The 24,943-nt window shown below is 43.8% G+C and overlaps 1 protein-coding gene across 4 annotated transcripts in view; it reads left to right on the top strand.

Annotated features, from left to right (window-relative positions):
* Positions 1 to 24,943, top strand: part of TNRC6C (trinucleotide repeat containing adaptor 6C) — a 103,408-nt gene that overhangs the window by 42,976 nt on the left and 35,489 nt on the right. For all 4 annotated transcript variants that reach the window (XM_084218669.1, XM_084218671.1, XM_084218670.1 and 1 more), the window contains exons 4-5: positions 1,847 to 2,197; positions 20,404 to 22,989. In XM_084218669.1, the coding sequence (XP_084074795.1) occupies positions 1,847 to 2,197; positions 20,404 to 22,989 (2,937 nt within the window). The remainder of the gene's footprint in view (positions 1 to 1,846; positions 2,198 to 20,403; positions 22,990 to 24,943) is intronic.

Genomic DNA, 24,943 nt, shown 5'->3' with positions numbered 1-24,943 from the left:
CCAGTTAATTAATATTCCTCATGAAAATCTTGGGGCCAGACAAATCCCAGCTCTGCTGGCGTCGTGCCAGTGAGTGGTTTCCATTCTCTTGTCCTTTTCCTCCTCTTCCCTGGCATTCCCTCTCATCTGCTGGCACCAGGGGGTGTGTGCCTGGTCTGTCAGCCGAGCTGGAGCAGCTCCCTGGCTGCCATGCTGGGTTATTTTTGGTTGATCAGCCTGTGTCTGCAGTGCTCTGGGTGAACCTTGTGGTAAATGACTTTGCAGAAATCCTGAGTCCTTCAGATCTCGCTGTTTGTAACTGTTTGCATCTCTGTGATGGTTGTGGTAGTAGAGGTAAATGCTTACATTGCTGTAGCAGTAGTAGCAGAAGCAATAGGAGCTGAAATAAACCCATTACAATGAAGTCAGACTTATTTTCTTTCACGTGAATTATCTTTTTGTATTGTGGAAATAAAACAGTTTTCACATGCATGTTGAATATGCAGATTTGGTATTTGAAAATAATTACTCTGCATACCACAATACTTTCTATCTGCTTTTTTAATTTCAAAGTAAGGATAAACTGTTTGCTTCCAAAGGTGATTGTGTATTTTGAAAAGCTAATGAAAGGTTGTTCTCTGCTGTTCACGTATTAGTGGTACTTCAAATTTTTTAATAGTCTTAGAGTTCCTTTTTTGTTCAGACAGAACCACAGGTGAAATTATTTAGGCTTCCAAAACAAATAGCTTGGAGAAGTGAAGTGCTGATGGTTCTGTCAGACTTTTTGGCATATCTTTGGTTGGTCAAGTCCCTGCTTGTTTTGAAGCCACCCTGGGCATTCCCTTGGTGCTGTTCCCTGTGCAGATGTAGAAGTTGTTGTTTTCTAGGTGTGTCAGAGCCTGGAGAGAGGCTGACTGTGGGTTTGTAGTGCCTGGGACAGAGTTCAAGCTACATTTGAACGGTGTCCTTGGGCACAAGGTGACTCCTGGGGAGGGTCCTGTGCAGGGCCAGCACTTGGGGGATGTTCCATGTGTGTCCCTTCCCACTCAGCATAGTCTGTGACTGAATGAGCTGCAGTTTTGCACTTGTTGGACGTGGCTTGCGATGAGCTGGAGCAGTGCTTGGTTCTGTTCATCCCAGAAGCTCCAAGAGTTTCTCTGGGTGACCGAAGAGCTCCGGCAGCTGCTGCCAGGTGAGCTGAGCCAGGGCTGCCATCCTCCAGCACCATGGCCACTCCCTCCTGCCTGTCCCAAAGGGACCTGGTGCTGCTGGTCCCTCTGCCAGGTGTGCAGGTACATTCCAGAGTGGCCTGGCTGGCTGATGACAGGCTGGGTTAGTGTGGGAGGTATCACATGGATGCCTGGAGCGCAGATGTCGGTGGCTGGGATGTTCGAAGTGTTTGATGCAGAGGTTTGGATAAAGACCACAAGAAAGCCAAAGTTTGTGTGAGTGCTCAATAAGCTGGTGGAGCAGGTCTTTTGGCTTGTTTGTTTGGGAGCTTATTAGAAGCCTGAAAATGTTTGTTTTCATGGCTGTAGGCCCTGGGATTTGATGTTAATATTGGCAAGGTCGCCCCTGGACTAAAAAGGCCGTGGGGGCTCAAAGTGGGTGCAGCAGCAGCAGAAATGAGTGTTGTGTTCAATACTGAATTGTCTAAGCTTTCTTTTGTCCTCCCTCCTGTTTTAAACCATACAGACGATTTGTTTCAGGAGGGCATAAAAGCTTCCAGTACAAACCTACACAAAAACTAACACACTCTGCCAACTTCTCGGTGGCTACAAACCATCCCTTTACCAATTACACTTAAAAAACAACCTGATAGCTTTTCAGATCCGAAACCAATGACGATTATTTTCTTTTGCCCTAGTGCCAGAACCTATTAAGACCAGTTTAAGCCAGCCCCAACCTGCCGGTACCGGTACCAGTACTTCCACCAGCACTCTCACCAACAGCAGCAATGGCAAGCGCGCGTCTGCCAACGGGCAGCAGCCTGCGGCGTCCCGCTACCTGCCCCGAGAGGTGCCTCCCCGCTTCCGCCAGCAGGAACAGAAGCAGCTCCTAAAGCGGGGGCAGCCACTGCCCGCCGGGGCTCTCAGTGCCCCCGGCCCGGCGCCGGGCACGGCAGCAGCAGCAGCAGCGGGAGCCAGCCCTCCTCCTCCTCCTCCTCCTCCTCAGCAGGGAGCAGCGGCACAGCAGCATCCCGGCAAGGCGCAGCCAGGTAAGGGCGCGGCGGCCGCTGCGGCGCGGGGCTGCCTCCTGCGCTGCTGAGGCTGGGCTGAAATGGCACCGGAGAATTCTGGTTTGAAAGTCCCTTTGGAAATTCTGGTTTAAAATGCCATTTGAAAATTTGGTTTTAAAATGCCATATTAGGTTTTTGTTTTAAAACTCTATTTTCAAATTCCGTCTTAAAATGCCATTTGAAAATTTCCGTTTTAAAATGCCATTTGAAAATTTCATCTTCAAATGCCATTTGAAAATTTCATCTTCATATGCCATTTGAAAATTTCATCTTCAGATGCCATTTGAAAATTTCATCTTCAAATGCCATTGGAAAATTTCATCTTCAAATGCCATTGGAAAATTCTGGTTTAGAGCACCATTTTCTAATTTCGTTTCAAGATTCCTTTTTCAAATTTCGTCTTAAAATGCCTTTTAAAAATTTCCATTTTAAAATGCCATTTGAAAATTTTATTTTAAAATGCCGCTGGGAAAATTCTGGTTTGAAATTTCCATTGAAAATTTTGTTTCAAAATGCCATTTGAAATTTCCATTTTAAAATACCATTGGAAAATTTCCATTTTAAAATGCCATTTGAAAATTGTGTTTTAGAACACCATTTTCTAATTTTGTTTCAAGATTCCTTTTTCAAATTTCATCTCAAAAGGCCATTTAAAAATTTTTAAATTGCTGCCATTTGAAAATTCTGTTTTAAAATGCCATTTTCAAATTTCATTTTAAAATTCCATTTTCAAATTTCATCTTAAAATGCCATTAAAAATTTTTGGTTTAAATTGCTATTTATAAATTTTGTTTTAAAATGCCATTTTAAAATTTCTGTTTTAAAATTCTCATTTCAAAAAGGGCATTTAAAAATCCCATTTCAAAATGCCATTTTAAAATTTTGTTTTAAAATGCTATTTTCAAATTCTGCTTTTAAAATGCCATTTTAAAATTCTGGTTTTAAAATGCTATTTGAAAACTTTGTTTTAAAATGCCATATGAAAATTTCATTTTAAATAGCCATTTTAAAATTCAATTTTAAAATTCCAATCCTCACCTATTGTATTCTTACTCGAAATATCCTCATATTTGAGGTTTACTTGTAATTCCTGGCTGTATACTCGTATTCTGGCACAATGTGCCATTTCTGGCATCCACTTGTAAAAGATTTTATTTGTTGTTCACGTGCTCAGAGCTGTGGGGTCTCCTCCAGTTTGTTGTTTTCCCCCCTTTGTTTCTTTGGTAGCTCTAATGGATCTTCAGAAAGTGTAAATAAGTGATGATTCTTACAGAAGCATTGGGAATTTGGGTGTTTACAAGTTAAATCTGTTATTCTGATAATTGTTATGGTCCTTGAGCAGTGTTTTGCAAGTCTGTACATAAGGAATAGTAACTTATGTTCTGTGACATTTTTATACCTTTGCTTGCTTATGCTCTTGATTCTTGTTTTCACCTTAGGAAAAGAATACTTTGGGAACAGTAGTTGAGTGTTTTAGGCCTTTTTACCACTTCATTCTGTCCTTTGCAGGTCACAGAAGGGTTTGAGTTGGAAGGGATGGTAGGGAACAGCTATTTGCAGCCCCCTGCCATGGGCAGGACACCTCCCACTGTCCCAGGTTGCTCCAAACCCCGTCCAGCCTGGCCTTGGACACTGCCAGGGATCCAGGGCAGCCACAGCTGCTCTGGGCACCTGTGCCAGGGCCTGCCCACCCTCACAGGGAAGAATTTAATCCCAATATCCCATTTAATGCTGCCCTGTGCCAGTGAGAAGCCATTCCCCTTTCCTGTCCCTCCATCCCAAGTCTTCCTCCTGCTCTCCTGGAGCCCCTTCAGGTCCTGGAAGGGCTCTGAGCTCTCCCTGAGCCTTCTCCTCTCCAGGTGAGCCCCCCAGCTCTGCCAGCCTGGCTCCAGAGCAGAGGGGATGCAGCTCCTGGAGCATCTCCATGGCCTCCTCTGGACTCTCTCCTGCTCTCCATCCTTCCCAGAGCTGGATCCAGCACTGGAGGTGGGCTCTCAGACAGACACACAGGCCTTTCTTTGGCTGTTGGAAATTGGATGTTGAGAAATAAGTCTCTTAGCTAACTTTATTTTCCTGAAGCTGCTGGTGGGAAATAAGAGCTCTCTTCAATGGTGTGAGCTTTGCAGTGGGGATGAGCTCAGTGCTGCACATCCCCTTTTCCATCTCTGCTTTGTGTGGATGTCAGGCAAAGCAGGGACTGTTCTGGCATACAGTTATCCATGGCTTAAAAAAGTGATCTGGACTAAATCATAAAGGAGGGGTTTGATATCTTGAATATTAGTCATTTCTGTGTGATCTCAAGTGTTGCTCATTATCACTCATTAGCACTGGCAAACATCACAAAATCTGGATCTGAACTGTCTGCAGATTTTCCCTTTGGGCATTAGTGAATCTTTTGCTATTTTTGCTGCTGAGCAGGACTACAACAGAGATAATTCTTTGGTGTTGTCCTTAGAAGTTTTAGTTAGATAAGAGAATAATCTCTCTCTGAAATTACAGCTTCTATGGTTATTGAAATACATTTGAAAATACCACTCAGCTACTCCCCAGAAACCTAAAACTGAACAGACAAAATGAATCAATTTATTATTTATTAAAGTGGTTCTTTTTTAGGAAGGGAAGAGATTCTGCTTCTGTATTCTCAAGTCTTTGGCTTTGGTGAGAGGGAAAGTAATCATTTCCCAGCAGTTCTCTAACTTTTCTGACAGCAATCTTCCTTGCAAATCCCAATTCATCAGGGATGCTTCTGACATTCTTGGCTTCTTCTGGATTGGGAAATGTTTGTTAACTGTCAGACTAATGTTCTGTGTCAGAGATAGGTTTATTATTTTATTCCCAGAATTCTGGAACCATAGAAATCATAGCATGTTCTGAGCTGGAAGAGACCCACAAAGATCACCCAGTGCAGCCTCTGTCCCTGCTCAGACACCCCAACAACCCCACCCTGGGCACCCCTGGCAGCCTCAGGGCTGTGCCCATTCCCTGGGGAGCCTGGCCAGGGCCCAGCACCCTCTGGGGGAAGAACCTTTCCCTAAAATCCAACCCAGCCTCCCCTGGCACAGCCCCAGCCATTCCCTCAGGTCCTGGGGAGCAGAGATTGGAGCTGCCCCTCTCATCATTATTTATGTGGCACACACAGAGCAGCCAACTGCAGTGGCTCAGGCTGCCTGAGGGTCAGGAGGTTCCTTCCAGGCATCCTGGTAGATGGATCTGAAGCATCTGTGTTCGAGTTTAATGAAACAAAGGCCACTGTAAATCATAACATAACTCATAAAGGAACTTTCCTTGTAAGAGTGTAGTACGAGCTGTCTGACTTTGATCTTGCCAGATGCATTTCTACCTTGAGGCTTTTTTTTCCCCCAATTCCTATTTTAACTTGCTGTATGTGTAGTATTGGCAACCCTCAGCAGATGTTTTACACTGTTGAATTCCTCCAGGGGTTTTTATTTTCTTGCTGCTTTTATGTTACCATTGGAAAAATTCAGAGGACAGTAAAGGTTAGTGGAAATGAGAGGAAAAGAAACAGTGCAGCAGCTTTTCAGCTTCATTTTGTATTATTGTCCCAAACAAGTTAACCCAGATCAAACTCTTTGTGAAAGTGTTACTTAGCACCATACTAATGGAATGGTTTGGGCTGAAGTAACCTTAAAGCTCATCTCATTCCACCCCCTGCTATGGGCTGGGCCACCTTCCACCAGACCAGGTTGCTCCAAACCCTGTTGGACCTAGCACCAGTGTCTTAACACCTTTAGAGTGAAGAATTTCTTCTTAATATTTCACTTAAACCCACCCTTGTTCAGCTTACAGCCATTCTCTGTGTCCTGTCCCTCCAGCCCTTGTCCCCAGTCCCTCTCCAGCTCTCCTGGAGGGGCTCTGAGCTCTCCCTGGAGACTTCTCCTCTCCAGGTGACCATTTCCACCTCTCCCAGCCTGGCTCCAGAGCAGAGGGGCTCCAGCCCTTGGAGCATTTCCGTGGCTTTCTGGCCTTACTGCTCTCTGAGTAAACAATTTCTTCCTCACTTCAAATCTAAAGCTGCAATTTTAATTGCTCAGTAGCAGTTTGTCCATAGAGTCACAATTGTCCTGTTGCTCTTTACTCTGTCAAGTCAAAACAAAGATTTCAAAGGCACCACAAGATCTGCACACTGAACAGACCCCTTGGAACAGGATCTCAAACAAGCTAAATCTTGGCTACCTTTTGTCTGCTGACACAAGGTGGTGTTTGTAGATTTCAGTGATGGCCTTTTGCACGCAGAAAGAACTTGCTGAATCCTGGAGCTCACGTAGTTCTTTCCAGCAGGTGGAGCATCAGCTCATTTACTGACTGTGGGCACAGCAGGAAAAAAAGAAATGTCCAGCTCAGCTTATAATGACAGCAGCTCTGTGCCTGGCTGCCCTGGGAGGCCAAGGGAGGAGTATCTCTCTCCTGAGAGACCTTTGTAGCCGTGAATTGCACATATCCACAGTTTTACTCAGTCTCTAATACAGCCTTTTGTTTTCATCTTGTCAAGCATAAAGAGCAAAGAAGTAGGAAGAGTATCCAGGGAAGGCCAAAGCCTTTTCATCTCAGCTGTTAGGATTTGAGTGACTGTTAAATTTAGAAAAAAATAGGGAATTCTGTATCCTGTGAACATGAGAATTTTCCCAGAAATCTTCAACTGGTGTGTTTTTGTGAATATGAAAATGAAGAATTTTAAACAGGAGAATTCTCACTAAGAAATACTTCATCAAAAGGAAGTTTTTTGCCATCCTCCTCTTAGCATCAGTAGGAACTGTTTTCCTTTAAATGTCTGTCTCTGGCTCCCTGGGTATTTGTTTACTAAAGAGTCTTTGCAGGTAAAAGTTCTCTGGGGAAATGATGGGAAGGAACAAAAAAATCAAACTTGTCCAGAAGAGCTGGTGTAGGTACCTGAGCTGTGTGTAAAGAGGAATTTTGTCTGCCTGAACAGCACCTGCAGTATGGGAGAGGGATCCCTGCAGGGGCATTTTTGGACATCCTCAGGATGTAAAGGCAGAGATGGAGCAGTGCTCAGGACTCCTCCCTGTCCTGCCCTGCCCAGAGCCCCTCAGAGCTGTGCTGGCCTCTTTAGGCTCATCATGAACACATTTCATGGATGGTCTGGTGTCATCAGAGAGTCAGGGTTGCCCTACATTGAGCATCTTGTACCCAGAAGATGCTTGATGGGAGTTCATGTCTGTAGCTTTTCTTACAGCATCATATCCCTTCAGTTAATTTGTAATTATGCCTTCATGCTCCTTTCAGGCCTTATTTATAACTGCCCAGGTGCAAGGAATCCTGTTGGAGAGTCACTGCCAGTCTCTCCACTCCAAAAATCACACTGTTTTATCTTTTTATTCTCTTATCAGCAGCCCCTGTTATCTACTGCCTTGGCCTATCCAAAACACTTATCAGAACTTAACTGCAATGTCATGAATTAAAAAGGATGTTCTGCCAATGTAAGGCAAGTGGGAATTAATGGCCACTAATATATTCTTTGTCAGGTTTATCACCTAGAAGTATCAGTGAAGTGGATGAGAGTAGGGATTTTTTGTTTCTCTCTTAAGGTAATCTCTAAAATGTTAACCAGACAAACTGTTATTAAATGAAAACATTTCAAATTACATAGAATATTTTAGAAATCTTGTCCTTTGAAAACAGTGTTTTATTCATTGTTAACAATTATGGAACTGTTTTCTGAAGTACTTTAGAGTAGAATAGTTATTTGTCTGGAATGTCTGTCTTGAGCTACAGAGCTTGTTCTTGACCTGCCCCCTCTGTAATCCTTTCCAGGATTACACTGAAGGAAAGCTGTATCTCTAATTTATGAGCAGTATTCTATTATCTAGTCTAGGTTGTTATTTTTAAAGTTGTGACTCTTTATCTGTTCCCTCCCCACTTTGTCATCTGACTCCACTAAGCAGGTGAGTAGATAACTTCCCTCACTAAGGTGTGAGGCATTTTCCTATTCATTGAATTATTGGAATGATCCTTTGCCATGTTATCTAAAAGAATTAGGAACATTTCTGGAAGCTACCATGGGAGATTAAAAATAACAAGTAATAGAGATTTCTTACTTTCTTTACAAATGATGAATTTTATATAGGAGTTTCCAGGCAACCAGTGTGTTTGATGATTATTAGAGCAGAGATCAAAAGAAGTTATCAGTTCTCCAAGATATCTTTGACTTTCCTGAAATTCAGCAATGTGAAACCACCATCTGTCAACTCAAAAAGCAACATACCACATCCTGCAGGAGTCAGGGTGGAACTTGTGCCCATCTTTTTATTGGCAAGTAGAGTATTTTGCAGAACAGATCCATATTCTCTGTTTCCAAAGTCCAGAAAGAAATGAGAGCAAGTAACTGCTGCAGTAAATCAGAATGAGTAAACACACCAGTGTTGTGGGACCTCGAGTTACACTCTTAATTTGTTCTATCTGTTGTTTGTTGTGAAGTGAGAGTTTGACAGCAGTTAGAAACAGAGATTTATTTTCCATGTGTGGGCTGATGCCAGATTTTGTGCTGAACTTTGTTCTTCTTTTCTCTGGAGCTGGAAGGTTTATTTTGTGTTTGAAGGTTTCTTTAGCTGCAGTTGAGAGATTCATGCTCATGGCACCTTGAAGTGGGCAGCTGGAAATTGCTGAGTTCTCTTCTGTGACAGTTTAACTCTTCTTATAATCTCTTTGTATTAACTTTTATTTTAATAATTTTTTAGGAAGCAAGATTAAAATACGCTGGTTACTGTTAAAATCATGTCTGACAGTACTCATTCCATCCAAGCCTTTAACTGCAGTTACTTCAGAATTCCCTCAGAATTTTATATGGTTGTAAAGTCAAATTTGGAGAAAAGTTTTAGAGATAGATGATCATGCCTTCAGTCAATATAGTTGGAAAACACTGATAAGCTTTGACATTCAGTTGGTTCATTAAATCCAGCAAAGTGATAGAGACCTTTCTGCCAAAGTCATGCTTGAAGAATTCAGGTTGAGCAGTTCAGCTCTTGGTGATTTGTGATGGTTGTAGGTAAGGCATGCCAGAGCAGTTCTGAAATATATTAATAAAGTTTAATTTCAAAAGTCTGAAATAAGATTTAGCTTGATCTCCTGAAGGCATTGCAAACAGGCTGAGCTTTGACAAACAAAGCACATGTGAAAAGTGCTTTTATGGAAATGATTTGCTGAACTTCACCTCTTTGGGCTCATATTCTGCAATTCCATTAGCAGTATATCTTTGCTGGCAAAACATTACTGTGTTTTTGCTTTTAGTTGGAAAGTTACACAATTAAAACCAGAGACTTTAAAAATGGATTTATTCTGGATCTCCCAGAGCAGAGTTTTTAATATGTAATGGTTAAAACATTAAAAGCTTTAAAGTAGAAATTAGGTAATATTCATTCATTGTGTTTGCACACTTCCTATGTATATAAGTTCACACTTTATATAAAAAATGCACTTTAAAAAAAAGTTCTCCATAATACCTGGATGTTGTGCTTCATGGTGTCATGGCTGTTGATCTCAAATGAAGAAAGCAGCATGGAGATATTTCTTTGGAAACACAGGAATTGGCTCTTCATGCTGCTTCAGTGGAAGGTGACTGTGTATGACAAACACACAATTCCACACAATTCCATCCTGCCAAGAAACTCCTGAGAGCTGCAATCCTTTTACACTCCTCTGTTGGCCACAATTTGCAGAGCAATCCACTGCACATCACTGTAGACACATTTCTGTAACATGGCTGTGGAATAGTTCTCCTACTATTGGGATCAAAACATGGGAAAAATTACCAGAAATTTGAAAAATTACCAGAATCAAGAATTTGGCTTGATTACATTTTTTGCCACTAGTCTCACTCAAATAGTGCTGTAAGGGGATGTTCAGGTGTAAGAGGTGATTGTGTTTCTGGCTCCTCATGCTGTTTCTCAGGGCTTTGTTCAGCATTTGGTGGCACTTATGGTGTGATCTGTGGCCCTGAAATCAGGCAGTGTTCCCAAAGGTCACTGGTGCCAGGTGTGGGTTTAGACAAAAGGAAGTTAAAACATCACACAAGGCCATAAATGTGGCAGATAACACAGAGAAGGGATCTAACCCATGGTTCTGTCTCCTGGGTGAGGAACATTTTCTGAACTGCAGTGACAGGAAAGTTGTGGGAAGTGAGCCTAAGCTAGTTTAGAGTTTTGTCTCCCATCAAAATTTTCAAAAACTCCTTATAATGCTTTGAATACAGGGAAGTGGAATCTCTGTGTAGCCCAAATATGGGCATTAGGAATGAAAAATTCTGGTAAAAACTCATCAGTAAACTAATCTTTGGAACAAATTTTTCTGTATTGTGCATGTTATCTGACATCAGGCAGCAGAGCATGAAAAATAAATCTGCTGCTTCAAATCGCTTTGACAGTGATTAGAATTTTGCATAGGGAGAAAGAAAAATAGAAATGTGTGGAAGGATAAATAACTGAGGTGATTTTGTCATTTTGCTGTCCTCACTTTCAAAGAGTGGGGCTGTGCAAAAGCTTGATGGCTCAAAGGTGGCTGCTTTTGCTTCAGGAGCTGCAGCTCTTCTCCAGCTTCACTGGGGATGGCTGTGCTGAAGGGACAGCTAGGGACAGGAACTGCCCTGGTGAGGAAAGAAAGGTCAGGAAACAGCCTGGCAAGGTGGTCAAATGTGCAGGTGGCAGTTGCTGACAAAGATTGTGAAGAGACCAAGCAGCAGGACCTGTCCTGATGGTGCAGAAGTAAAAGGTACAACACAGCTAAGGTCAAAGTGACCAGGGATAGGTAGGAGTTTAGTCCTTGGGAAGAGGAGAAAGTCCCAGATGCACACTCAGGTGATGTGAAAACTACAGGAAAGCTGAATTTGTACAGCTCAAGAATTCTATATAATGTTACTAGGAAGAAATAAAGACATTTTGTAGCAGTTTGGAAGGAAAAGAGCCCCAAAGAACAAAAAGCTAACTCTTTGATAAGTGAGTCAGTAGTAAGAGCAAGGTCAGTGGGACAGAGCACTCATGGGTGGCATCAGGAATACTTTAAATACCTTTCCCCATCATCTGTAAACTTAAACTAAAGCTACAGTGAGATAGAGACTTCAGGAAATAGAGTTTCCAGTTGTCTGGAATAATGGCATGTCATCTTGTGCATCATTCATCATGTAGCAGACTAAGCAGAGAATGGAGTGGAGCAATGTGGTCACTTTGAGAGTATGAAAACTATAAAAAAGAAAAAAGCCAACTAATGTTAAGAGGTGAGAAAGTGAGAACTGAGGAAGTGTAAATCAGTCAGAGTAACTGTTAGAATGATCCTAGGGGGAAAAAATGCCCTAAAGCAGCCATTTCTGTGTGTTGAACTTTTCAGGAGAGAAATGCAGAGTCAGTGGGGTTTGTGGAGAGCAGGTTGTACCAAAGGGGATGGTTAAACAACAGCCTTCAATAAAATTTTGGTTGAGACCAACTGGAGAAGAGTGCTAGGCAACAGAAAGGCAAAATTCCAGTATGGAATAGTGGTGGCACAGCTGTGTAATTAAGAAATAAAGAAATGGGAAAGTTTCTTTATTTTGGCCAGAGCAGCTCTGTACCCAAATACAGATGTGTGGGTGTCTCAGTGCAAAAACTGGTCACAGGATAAACTTGATTAATGTGTTAAAAGGAGACCAGACCCTGAGGGATTGAGGCAGCACTGTTCCTGAGGGACATGTGGGATAAGGCATCTGAACTTTCCAGCTGGAGGTATTGCACTTCAGAAAGAACCACTTGGAAGAAGCAGAGGAGTGCAGCAGGAATGGGTAGAAATCCTGGAGAAAAGCCTTGCAAAGAAGGAAGGAGTCAGAGCTGCTGAGTGAAAGGAAGATTGGAATTATAAATGCTGAGATACCTAAATGGCTGCTGCAGGGAAGGAAATGATACTTTCTATGTGCCTGTGATGGATCAGATAAGAAATTATGGGCTAAAATTCCAACAAGGAAGATTGAGGGGGGACATTAGGAAAATCCTGCTGTTATGAAAGAGATCTTGAGAAGTGAGATAGAGCACTTGGGAATGTGCAGGCTCCATTGCTGGAGGCCTTCCTTGCTGGGTTGGGATAATGTCACCTGGTGTGTATCAGGGATAGTTGCTTAGACCAGGTGAGCAGGCTGCATCACTTTTCAAAACCCCATTTTTAGTGCTCAGGTATTAATAATGATGAATTTTAAATTTATGAGACACATTTCCTATCATAGTTGGTCCAAGATAGGAAGGGAAAGGATGAGCTCTGCCAGCACAGTTAGTTGGAAGCTGCACTTCGTTTTGCTTCCAAGCTTTTTATTGGGCTGTGACTCATTTCTTGGGGTTCTTCTTTGCCTTTCTGTGTACCCTGTCTGGTAAAGACAGTCCCCTTCAATAGGTGCCCTATATAAGTACTTGCCTTCATAAATTGAAGTTGATTATAGGAAGTTTGTGTTATTTATAGGAAAAATACAAGGAGCCCAGTTTTGACGAATCATTTTAACTAATGGAAATTTCCATCACGTATAGTTAGTTTTAAAGGAATGTAATATACCACAACAATAGTTCCACTTAAAACTGTTCTTGCAAAATTGGCTCTCAAGCTTAGTTCCTGGGTGCATTTGAAATAATTTTCTGAATAGAAACTAAACCAAACAGATTTTATTTCTGTTTATCTGTTGTTTGTTTCTGAGATGAGGTTGAACCCGACCGGTATTCAGAGACTATTGCAGAGAAACAGAGAATAAATGTCTTCAGGAGGAAACCAACTATTTTCAGGAGTCCTTCAGTGGAGCAGTTCTTGAGCCAAGAATAGCAGCAGCGATTGTGCCTCGGTGCTGAAGTGGCAGCGACCCTGAGAGTGTGGCCACAGCTTTAAAGAGCCATGGTGGGGAGATCCAGGACAGAGGGGCAACACTGCCCTGGTGAGCCCCGGGCAGGAACTGAAACAGCACAGCTGAAACGTGCCCCATTTACCACATCATTAATATGTATTTGGGGCAGGTAGGAGGGGAAATAATCCTAAAGGAGTGCATTGGGCATGCTGGAAGTTTGTGGGAATTAGCCTTCGAGATTTGCCTTTGGACACTGATAAAAGCCCTCTGTGTGCAATCTTGGCATTTATGATGATCTTTAGGCCCTAAAAATGTAAAGCTGACCCCATTGTGAGCGTTCCTGTGCCTTGGAGGGAGCCGAGGCTGCCAGCCCAGGGTGTTCCAAGATGGTCGGTCCCGCTGTGCAGGCGCAGGCAGCGCCCGCTCCTCTCCTGCCGCATTGTTCGGGCAGCTCTTCCCTGCCTCTATAAACAACTGCGCCGCTGATTAATGCGCTCGCATTTGCCACTTAGAGCTGGTTTAGATAGAGGCAGGGAAGTCATTAAGGGCTTGGCAGCAGTCCAGGGTACATCTGGGACTTGGGAGCTGCCGCTGGGGCAGGGAGGAGGGCGGCGGGCGGGAGCTGGGGCAGGGGAGAGGACGCTTGGCACAGGAAGGAGCCGGGGCAGGGAGGAGAGCGATGAGGCAGGAGCTGGTACTGGAGCAGGGAGGAGGGTGATGGGCAGGAGATGGGGCTGGGAGAGGGAGGAGGACACCAGGCAGGAGATGGGGCTGGGAGAGGGAGGAGGGTGATGGGCAGGAGAGATGGGGCTGGGAGAGGGAGGAGGACATCAGGCAGGAGATGGGGCTGGGAGAGGGAGGAGGGTGATGGGCAGGAGATGGGGCTGGGAGAGGGAGGAGGGTGATGGGCAGGAGATGGGGCTGGGAGAGGGAAAAGGACACCAGGCAGGAGATGGGGCTGGGAAAGGGAGGAAGGCACTGGGCAGGAGGCAGGAGATGGGGCTGGGAGAGGGAGGAGGACACCAGGCAGAAGATAGGGCTAGGAAAGCAAAGAGGACACCAGGCAGGAGGCACAGATGGGGCTGGGAAAGGGAGGAAGGCACTGGGTAGGAGGAAGGAGATGGGGCTGGGAAAAGGAGGAGGACACCGGGCAAGAGGCAGGAGATGGGGCTGGGAAAGGGAGGAAGGCACTGGGGAGGAGGCAGGAGCTCTGGGGCAAGAGGAAGGAGGAGGATGCTGGGCAGGAGGAAGGAAGAAGGCACTGGGCAGGAGCCTGGGGCAGGAGGAAGGAGGAGGACTCCGAGCAGGGGCAGGCGTTCGGCAGCGCCCGCGTCTTCTCTTGGCTGACTTTCAAAAGCGGCAGAAAAGCAGCTACGGGCGCTAATTGTAGCTGGGTCCCGAAGTGAAAATGTTTTGTGACAGTTGAAAGAATTTAAAGAGGAAGGAAGATCGGTTTAGTGTCAGCTGCAATTAGATAATCAAAGCTTAAAAATCCTTCTCTGTTGATACCTTCACCTAGAGCCGGGGAGCGGAGCCGGGGAAGGGGGAGGAGGGCTGTGCGTGGAAAGGGCATTTCCATAGCCAGTGCAGCCGAGGCCCGGCCGAGCTCGCAGGTTGTCTGGGCGCGCGCTCGCACAGAGAGATTTTCTTGGCAGCTCTACAGGATGAGGCTTACACTGTACACAGCCGACATATTGAAGCCGGGAGCCCTGGAGAACGTAGAGGCAGGAGTAGAAACAGCTCTGCACACAATGTAGCGTCTCCTAGGATGGTTGGGCGGCTCCTTTCTTCAGGTATTTTATTACCCATCAGCCCTTTTTAGAGCCAAAAAAAGAGAGAAAGTAACCCTAACCCTGAGAAAATAGCATCTGCTTCTGTTAAATCAATTTATTACATAACATTTCAGCGAGAGAGCAGCAGCACAGCGTCCTGAGCTTTTGGCTGCGTTTCAGGTTTGATAAAATGGCGTCTTCGCAGCGAGCTGCTTGTAAAGATATGTTGCACTGAGCAGGAAAATGCAATGATTTGGTGTTTTCTACTGCTGCTTTTGTGTCGGAGAGGTAGCATTTAGTGGAATCTCTAGTAATAATGAGAAATCTTGTTTATTTTTTTGCTTGTTTTCTTAATGCATTTGAAAGCTTTCAGCATCAGAGGGAAGGAACTACGTTTGAATGTCGTAGTGCAGAAAATGAAAAGGGGATAACAGGCTTTCCCCCGTGTGGGCTTAGCTATGGTTTAGTTTTAAAATAAATAAAGCTGCTTTATTCAATGCTTCCATCTCTTTTCTGCCTTTCCACATTATGTGTGCTGTGCAAGATTTCAGCTTCCTCAATCCATGAGACTTGTGAGTGAGCTTTTTAGGGGCTTCAGATAGATGCCAGTTTTCAAATCTGTCTCTGCCTAGAGCTGGATGCAGCAGGTAACCTGAAATGCTAGCACTACGATGCCCAAATTTTCTGCTTTATTATATTTTGTGCTTCAGAACAGATGCTTATGTCATGTTTTCTTTATGAAATTAGGCTACATTTGATTTAGCACTTAAAATGTTCCTGGCGATTTGTATTTAATTCAGATTTGGAAAAACTCATTTATAGTATTTTAAAGATCTGCTCGTGTTGAGTTGAAAATTATATTTTGATGGGGGGAGAGAAAGTAATTTGCCCTTTTTTCCTCATATTCTGACTCAGGATCACTAACCTTTATGTGCCAAGGAAAATCCCCAGTGGGACTGTCAGCGGCCCTTGGGATTTTTCTGTGTTCTGCACGTCAGAGCAGGGAGCACCGTCTGTCATCTGTCCTTTGGGGCAGCACAGGGCGAGCCAGGGGGTCTGGTGGTTGTTGTTACGTGACAGACGTGGGCTGAAAAATCAAACAAGTAATAAGAGAGGAGTTGCTGTTAGATCTGATTTAAAATGGGGTGAGCACAATTTATTAATAATGTTCCATTAAAAGTTTGTCCCAGGCTTTGCCATTCAGTCCCCTGTCCCTACCTTGGTTCCAAAGTCAGCTGAACGTTGTGTTATAGTTGGGGGAGACAGGGTTTTACTGCACAGCATTTGAACTAATTATTGCAGTGGAAGCTATGGAGATACAGATACTTTTAACTCACCTGAATGAAAAAAAATTAAATATGATTGTAAATGAGATTTTTAGAGGACGAGGGAAGTTTGGGGTCAGTTGCTTGTGCAGGCAAAGTATTTTGCTTTTCTAAAAAATGCATGCAACAGCTTCTCCCATTTCACTCGACTCATATTTTGCACTTGTAATCTATGTAAACATTAAACTGATTTTGCAACTAATTATTCACTATCCAACACAGCCAGAAATGTTTTCTGTTTTTAATAAGTACTGAATTGAAGCTGGTCAAGTATGTTGGCTGCAGTACGTAATAACACCAGCAATCTCCTCCCACCCCATTAAGGATATTATTTAAAAAAACAGCAATCCAAAACAAAACAACCCCCTCATGCTATTATTTATGCTGCTCAGAGCTGTGCATTTTCCAGGTCATGTGTATGGTTGCAGTTGGGCAGAAGTTCTGTGCTTGTTAAAAACAAATTTGAGCCATTATCCTCAAATTAATATTTCCTTCCTGATGGCTGAAGAAATATTGTTGATCAGGGGAACGATATTTTATAAAAGATGCATAATTAAGATATTGAAACACAAAGTATTAATTTAAAAATAGTTTTCACTTTGTGGTGTCCCAGCACTGGGATTTGCTAACACGGAATACCTGTGGTTCCTGTTCCTTGTGCCTTGTTTACAGTCTTTGCTCAGCTCACAGAGGAGGGATAGAAATGCTGCTGGTGGACTCAGTGCTTTTATTTCACATCTTTGCATAAATAAAGAGGACCCATTCTTAAGTTTTTTTAAAATGGGTTTCCTATTTCAATCTTAACATCTTCAAAAAGAAAATATTGTGAATTTCTGTGAAGAGTTAATTTCCTACAAAGTTGGAGGAAATATGCATTTTCAAAAATAAAAAAAGGCCCCAAACAAACAGAAAAGTTCTCTGGATTTAATAGTATAAAATATTTTGCATTCATCATTTTCCCCAAATGTTTAAGGTCGTTACAGATTAAGTAAGGCTGTGCCACTCATTATTTATTTCATAGCAGCAAGCCCCTTTTAGGTAAAATGGAAAAATAATTTTTTGTTATTTGCTTCTAGAGACAAGAATACCAAACTTACTCTATTCAAGAACTGTATTCAAACTCTTGGTTTGTCTGACAGCTAAGCCCCAGTTTTTGCAGGTTTCTGTTCATGCTGTGCATTTTTTTTCCCCATTTTCTTCATATGTCCTTTTTCTTGTGAGCTTTATGGCAGCAGCCTTGGTGTTACAACCCATTGTTCCAGTGGGTGTTGGACACTCTGAGGTTATTTAAAGTTTTTTCTGTGATTTTTGAGCCATGGTTTGTGGGAGGTGCAGGGAGGGCACGACACAGGGACATCCCCTCCACAGAATTCCTGTAACCCTGCCACAGTCCCACTGCCAGATTAGCCTGTGGGTATTGTTGGGGAATCATCTGCACCTCAGGGACAGCAGCTGTGGGACAGAAAAGGGAGCACCTGGATTTACAAAGGCTCGGGAAGCCCAGGGGTTGGAGCTGCACGTTCCTGGTGGGATCCTGCCAAGCTGTGCTTGGCCAAGCCCAGGCACTTGGCCATTTTCTACTCTTCATATGGACATCTCTTGGGTTTTATAGTTCTTCTCCATCATAATTTTCTTTTCTTCTTGGTTTCTCTTACTGTTCCTGAAGATCTGGTCCTGTATTTAACTAATTATTTTGTTCCCTACTCCCAGCAATCATTCTAAGCTGTTTTTTCACCTTCCATCCCACCCCTTCCCTTTATTTTGTCTCCTAAGTGCTCTCAAATTTCAGCACCACTTTAACCACCCTCTTTGGGGGAGAGGAGAAAGGAGCTGATTAAACAAGCAGCCCCCTTTCATCTCATCAGCCATGGTGCTGCTCCTGTGAGTGTGGAGACGTCCTGGGTGCTCTCCTCATCCTCCTTCCCCAGCCTGCCCTGCAGGGCTCTGCTCAGGCAGCACCTGCACACAGAGCTGAGCTTTCAGCTTGGAGGAGACCTTTCATGGGAACAATGGATTTCCAGCCACTTTCAAATCCTTCTGTCAGGCTCAAAGGCAGCCCTGAGCTGAACCACCCACAGGGTTGAAAAACATCTCCTATAACTCCTCTTATCTGATTCCTTGGTTGCCTCAACTTCTTATCTTCTGGCCTGGCCTGCTGCTGCTTTTTTCCCTTTGTTCATTCCTGCTCTGCTAAGAATGTTCCTCGGCTCATTTCTCTGACCCTGCTGACCCTTTTTAAGTCCTTGCACACCCTGCCTTCCCCTTCCATGTCTTATCTGGGATTCTGGTCTCTATTTAACACCTGTGTAGCAAATCTCAGATCTTCAGGTAAATGTTCAACGTGCTTCCTCAGCTCTGTGCTGTAGCAGTGGCTGTATCCATCCAGGAATAACAGGATGCTTTCTTCCTTTCCAGCCATTGCATGTAGAGGAAGGAATCCAGGTAAATCCAAGTGGTTCTGTTCACATTCTTTCAGATTTGTCATGTGCTTGTCAATTGTTATGCAAGAAATTCTTCCCTGTGAGGGTGGTAAGGGACAGGGTGCCCAGAGAAGCTGTGGCTGCCCCTGAATCCCTGGAAGTGTCCAAGGCCAGGTCGAGCAGGGCTTGGAGCAGCCTGGGACAATGGGAGGTGTTCCTGCCCATGGCAGGGGGTGGAATGAGATGGTTTTTAAGGTCCCTTCAAACCCAAGCAATTCTATTTTCTGTGATTATTTAGGTCTTTCCCTGGTATCATGAGAAGATAGGTGACGAACTAAAACTGCTTTCCTTTCTCTAAAATCCCTTCTTCTGCTTCAATTAATTTACATTTTTTTTAAAAAGCCAATCTGGGTTGGTTTAGCATGTTATTTCTTCATCTTGCAAAATCTTCATAAGGCAACCAAGCAACCACCTTAAAAAGCTACAGGTAAAATGTGTGAACAAGACCTTGTCAGAGAGAGAGAGAGAGAGCTTTTTCTCATCTTGGGAGTAAATTTTGCAGTATCAGAACACCTCTAATTAGAGGAGCTAATCACACCAACATATTTGTGATTTAAATTAATTCATATTAGGCATTCGTTGTTAACAGTGTGTTTGGGAGATTTGTTGCATCCATCTTCCTCCCCAAAAAAATATTCATTTTATTCACCAAAAGAGTAGAAGCCACGTTTCAGCAGATTCAAAGCAAGTAAAAATAATTGACATCCAAATTTTTTTTCTTTGATATGTGCAAGCAGTTAAGAGGAGCTCTTCTGCAGATTGTCTCCCATACAGCTCTCTTGGATCAGCCTGAAATACTTGTTACCAAATTCCTGTCAAAAGAAACTGAGAGAAATAATCTTGTACAGAGCAATTGGGATGGAAAAGAAATGCAAAACCTTGACCAAAGCTTGAGTTCTTAACATGAGACGTGTTGTGCCTTCCAGTTTATTGTCATGCCCTGGTGAGCCAGCAGCTGCTCAAGAGCTCTTGGTTAATTTTTTGGGTTAGTGTCTGTGTTTGAGGATGTGACAGTGCTGAAAAGGCACAGCATCACTTGTCATTGACTTGGGGACACAGGGGATTGTGTGTACAAATCCCAAATGATGTATAAACCACGAGCAAAGCCTGTGAGAGGTAAGTTTCCTGACTAAACTGTCAGTTATTTAGAAATGCCCAAGTTCTCTGCTAAAATATACATTGATGGTGTTTATAAGTGGCACCTAACAGTAAAGGTTGCTGTCTGGATTTGTTTCTTTGTTTCCAGGAAGGGTTGCAAACCGAAATTCACTGTGAATTCAGTGTGTTGTGATGTGGGTGTGTATGTAATATCTCAGGGCAGGATGACATTTTACATTTTTTTATTGGATGCACTTTCATTGTGTTTCTCTGAAGAATGAGAATTGAGTCAAAATAAATGGTAAGAGTCTGCTAGGTACTCTTCTGTGGTTTTTTTCCAAATTTGCTTTTTAGACTTTTGACATAAATTAGTATATTTGCTCTTCTTATTTATTGCCTGCTTATTATTTTTACTGGTACACTGGGGGCTACAAAACACTTGCTCTGTTCTATAATGAAATTGTTCAGTTATTTTAATTGAGAGTTTTGTCAGATTAAAAAAAAAACCCAAACAAGTTAATAGGAGCATCGTGCTCCATCCATTGTAGTGAGGAAAATTGCTGTATTATGTTAGAGAACGTACTCTAAATTTTAGCTGAATGTAGTGTTGTAACTAGTGATGTAAACCAGTGCTTTTAATAGAGGGCTTTTGCAGTGCTTGAACAGTGGACTCATTTTTAACCTTGGATCCTTTCAGATCTCAGCCACAGTGGATTGGGAGACCATTATGAGAATTCCCACTGGGGACAGCAGCCCGCTTTCAGGAGTGAAGGCAACTGCAGCTGGGATAAAGTGATAATAGACAGGACTGACAAGGAAGCGTGGCCTTCCATTACCGGAGCTGAGACTGAGTCTGCCTCAGAATGTACTACAGACACTGACTCTGCCTCCAACTGTGGCTCAGAGAACAGTAGCATGGCTACAGGGAGTGCCCAAGGCAACTTCACTGGACATACAAAGAAAACTAATGGCAATAATGGCGCCAACGGAGCACTCGTCCAAAGCACTTCTAACCAGAGTGCCCTTGGAGCTGGTGGAGCCAACGGCAACGGCAGCTCGGGCAGGGTGTGGGGGGTGGCTGCGGGCTCCAGCTCTGGCCTAGCTCACTGCTCTGCCAGTGGTGGGGATGGAAAGATGGACAACATGATGGGAGACGGTAGAAGTCAGAACTGCTGGGGTGCTTCCAACTCGAATGCTGGCATTAATCTTAACCTTAACCCTAATGCCAATCCAGCTGCCTGGCCTGTACTTGGACATGAAGGAACTGTGGGAGCAGGCAACCCTTCCAGTATTTGCAGTCCAGTCAGTGCCATAGGTCAGAACATGGGCAACCAGAATGGGAACCCAACAGGCACCTTAGGTGCTTGGGGAAACTTGCTGCCGCAAGAGAGCACAGAACCACAAACGTCCACTTCTCAGAATGTGTCTTTCAGCGTACAACCTCAGAACCTTAACACTGATGGACCAAATAACACTAACCCCATGAACTCTTCACCAAACCCTATCAATGCAATGCAGACAAACGGACTGCCGAACTGGGGGATGGCCGTGGGCATGGGGGCCATCATCCCGCCCCACCTGCAAGGCCTTCCTGGTGCTAACGGAACAGCGGTTTCTCAAGTCAGCGGGGGCAGTGGTGAAGGAATGGGCAGTTCAGTATGGGGGATGTCCCCAGGTAATCCTGCCGCAGGAAACAGCAATTCTGGGTTCAGTCAGGGGAATGGAGACACTGTGAACTCAGCATTAAGTGCTAAACAAAACGGATCCAGCAGCGCTGTGCAGAAGGAAGGAAACGGAGCGAACGCGTGGGACTCGGGGCCTCCCTCTGGCCCCGGGGTCCTGGCCTGGGGCAGGGGCGGTGGCGGGGTTGGCAGTGTGCACTCGGGAGCCTGGGGCCACCCCAACCGCAGCGCCAGCAACGGTGTCAACGGGGAGTGGGGCAAGCCCCCGAACCAGCATTCCAATAGCGACATCAATGGGAAAGGATCAACAGGGTGGGATAGCTCGAGCGTTACCAGTCCGAATCCTGCCATGCAGCAGGGCAATGAACAAATGAACTCTTGGGCCAAAGCTGCGGCGTCTGGCACCACGGCTAGTGAAGGAAGCAACGACAGCGGTGGGAGTCAAAATGAAGGCAGTACCGGGAGGGAGGGGGCTGGAGAGGGCAGGAGGAGAGACAAAGGGATGATAGACCAAGGGCAAGTTCAGTTGCCAAGAAATGACCTTGACCCCAGGGTCCTGTCCAATACGGGGTGGGGACAGACCCCTGTGAAGCAAAACACTGCCTGGGAATTTGAAGAGTCCCCGAGGTCTGAACGGAAGAATGACAATGGAACTGAGGCCTGGGGTTGTGCAGCTACTCAATCTTCAAACTCAGGGGGGAAGAACGATGGGTCCATCATGAACAGTACAAATACCTCTTCAGTATCTGGGTGGGTCAACTCTCCACCGGCAGCTGTTCCAACAAATACAGGTTGGGGAGACAATAACAACAAAGCACCAAATGGCCCGGGGGGGTGGGGAGAGTCAGCAAGCTCTACTACTGTTAATAATGCTGCTGCTGCCAAAAGCGGCCACACTTGGAGTGGGACCGCAAATCAGGAGGACAAATCACCTACCTGGGGTGAACCTCAGAAACCCAAATCTCAAAACTGGGGAGATGGACAGAAATCAAATCCAAGCTGGACTTCAGGAGGTGGAGACTGGACAGATTCATCATCTGTTCCTGGACACTTGGGTGATGGGAAGAAGAATGGATCTGGATGGGATTCTGACAATAGATCGGGGTCTGGCTGGAATGATTCCACAAAGTCTGGGACCAGTGGGTGGGGGAATGGCACAAACAGCAAGGCTAATACAGGTACAAGTTGGGGGGAATCTTTAAAGCCAGGCCCCCAACAAAATTGGGCTAATAAACCCCAGGACAACAATGTGAGTAACTGGGGAGGAGCTGCTTCTGTAAAACAGACGGGGTCAGGGTGGGTTGGTGGGCCAGTGCCAGCCAAACAAAAAGAGAACTGTGAGGCAACTGGCTGGGAAGAGCCATCTCCACCGTCCATTCGCCGCAAGATGGAAATCGATGATGGTACCTCAGCTTGGGGCGACCCAAATTACAACAACAACAAGACTGTAAACATGTGGGATAGAAATAATCCTATAATTCAGAGCAGTACCACAACCAACACCACCACCACTAGCACCATTATCAACACCAACATGGTTGAACCTCAGCCATCGCACCAGTCAAGTGCCCAGCCGAACCGGTCCCCGCTGCTTGGCCCAGGTATGGCAACAGTTTTCTGAAACATTTCATAAAACAGGTTTAAGAGATGCTTTGTACCAGTACCACTTGCTGAATGCTGTCTGTCCTGTCGCTGTGTCGGGTAGAAATCCGTGTTTATGTCCAGAATATGTTTGTTCCTTTACTCTGAAGCTGTCTCGTCTAGAGGACAGAACCCGTGGAACCTGACACAAATTTCCATAATCTAAATGAATGTAAGAAAGGCTTGAAAGGATATTTGGTCAGTAGCGTGGTAAGTTCTTAGTTTGTGGATCCATGTTCATTTTTAGCATCTCTTCCACAGTTCTTTAACACTTTTTGATTCAGCCATTTGAGAGGCTGGGGGATTTTGGCAAGCCTTTCTTCTGTTATTTGTTTGCTGTCCCCACTGCGCAGGCTCAGTGTGTTTAGGCAGTCTGCATCTGTTTCTTTTCTGCAAAACATCTCTTGGCAACAGATGTTTGTTAACAATTGCATGAATTTAGGCTGCTGTTGTTTCTCTGTCCAGCTTGTTGTCTTTTATGAAGAAATGGTTCCCTTCTCAGGGGTCGGGCATAGGCAGCATTCTGGATTTTGTGTGGTTCTCAAAAAGCAGGACTGATTCAAGGTGTTGATGTTCAGGGTGGCTGAAGTTAGGTTATCCTAACTTATGCTGTGTTTCAAAGACAAGGTTTAGGTATTTAGGAATTCTTCTAATCAAAGGCAAGGTGCTGTTGTAGACAAGCAGCAAGGAATAAAAATCCATAAAAAATGGGGAAAATGCTTAAAAGAGAGGTATTTAAATAAAAGTTACACTACCAGCCCGTATCTATATAATGACCACAGACCTCTCCAAAATAAATCTAATAATGCAGTACTCCTTCAAATTTTACATCTGAGTTTTGTTTTCAAGTTTTTGTTTCATCATGGTCATGGCTAAGTACTGACTTTTTAACCACGTTTTTTTCCAAGTGGGATTTGTTCTCTCATTCCCATCCTTTTTCTCTTTGATGTTTTGGAATGTTTCAAATTTGCTTTAATATCTGTATAAAAATACTCTTAGGTTCCCCACTCTGGTCAAATATGTTAAGAGTAGAGGGTACCTATTTTAATGAAATAATGTACTCCAGAAGGAGAAATCTTTAAATGGCTTTGTACTTGGTCAGCCCAACATATGTGACTACCTTATTTAATCCATATTTAAAACTTAACCCATGAAACAAGAATTCTGCTTCCTGAATTGTAATGGAAGTATCATGAAAGTGGATTTTTGCTTGGGTTTGGGTGAGGTTTTGTTTTTCATTAAGGTGATTTTTGGAGAATTACATTGGTGCTTGTGAAACTGTTCATACACAGCAATGCATTGTTAATGTTATTTAAATAATTAACACCATAGAGAGGAAAACTTAACGGTCCTGAGCCCTTCAGATTTTGAAAATGGGATTTAAAAGCTGGTGTTAATCTGCAGTGATTCCTTTGGAGCATGGACAGCAGCAAAGGAAGGGTTTCTTTGAAGCAATTTGTTTACATATTTAGAAAGCTGCCTATGAACATGTAACCAACCTGGTCAAGTTGTGTCCCAACCAGGTTCAAGTGGGTGTTGGGCTTCTTGAAAAATGTGAGCTAGAAAGATTCAAAGATCTTTTAAGATAAGCAAAACTTTGATCTTCTCTTTTATTTTTTTTTTAATTTCCAAGATAAGCAAAGCCAGCTCTCAGAATATATTAAAGTCAGCATGCAAGAAAGTACAAAATGAGTAATAGTGAAGACAATTTAAAATATGGTTCTGACATTAAAATTTTAATCAGGTTGTAGTTGTCATAAATGAAGCCTTATACTTGGTATAGTACAGCAATTCTGGGTGTAGTACAAGTATAAAGTATATTGCCAATTTTTGGTAAAGTACAAGTGTAAAGGTCAAACATGGAAATATTTGGAAGGATTTTTGTCTAGATGGAAGCAAGGAGCAGTCCCTTGT

Source organism: Fringilla coelebs, assembly GCF_963513975.1.
Source record: "Fringilla coelebs genome assembly, chromosome: 19".
Lineage (NCBI taxonomy): Eukaryota > Metazoa > Chordata > Aves > Passeriformes > Fringillidae > Fringilla > Fringilla coelebs.
This window is presented reverse-complemented; position numbering and strand designations above follow the sequence as displayed.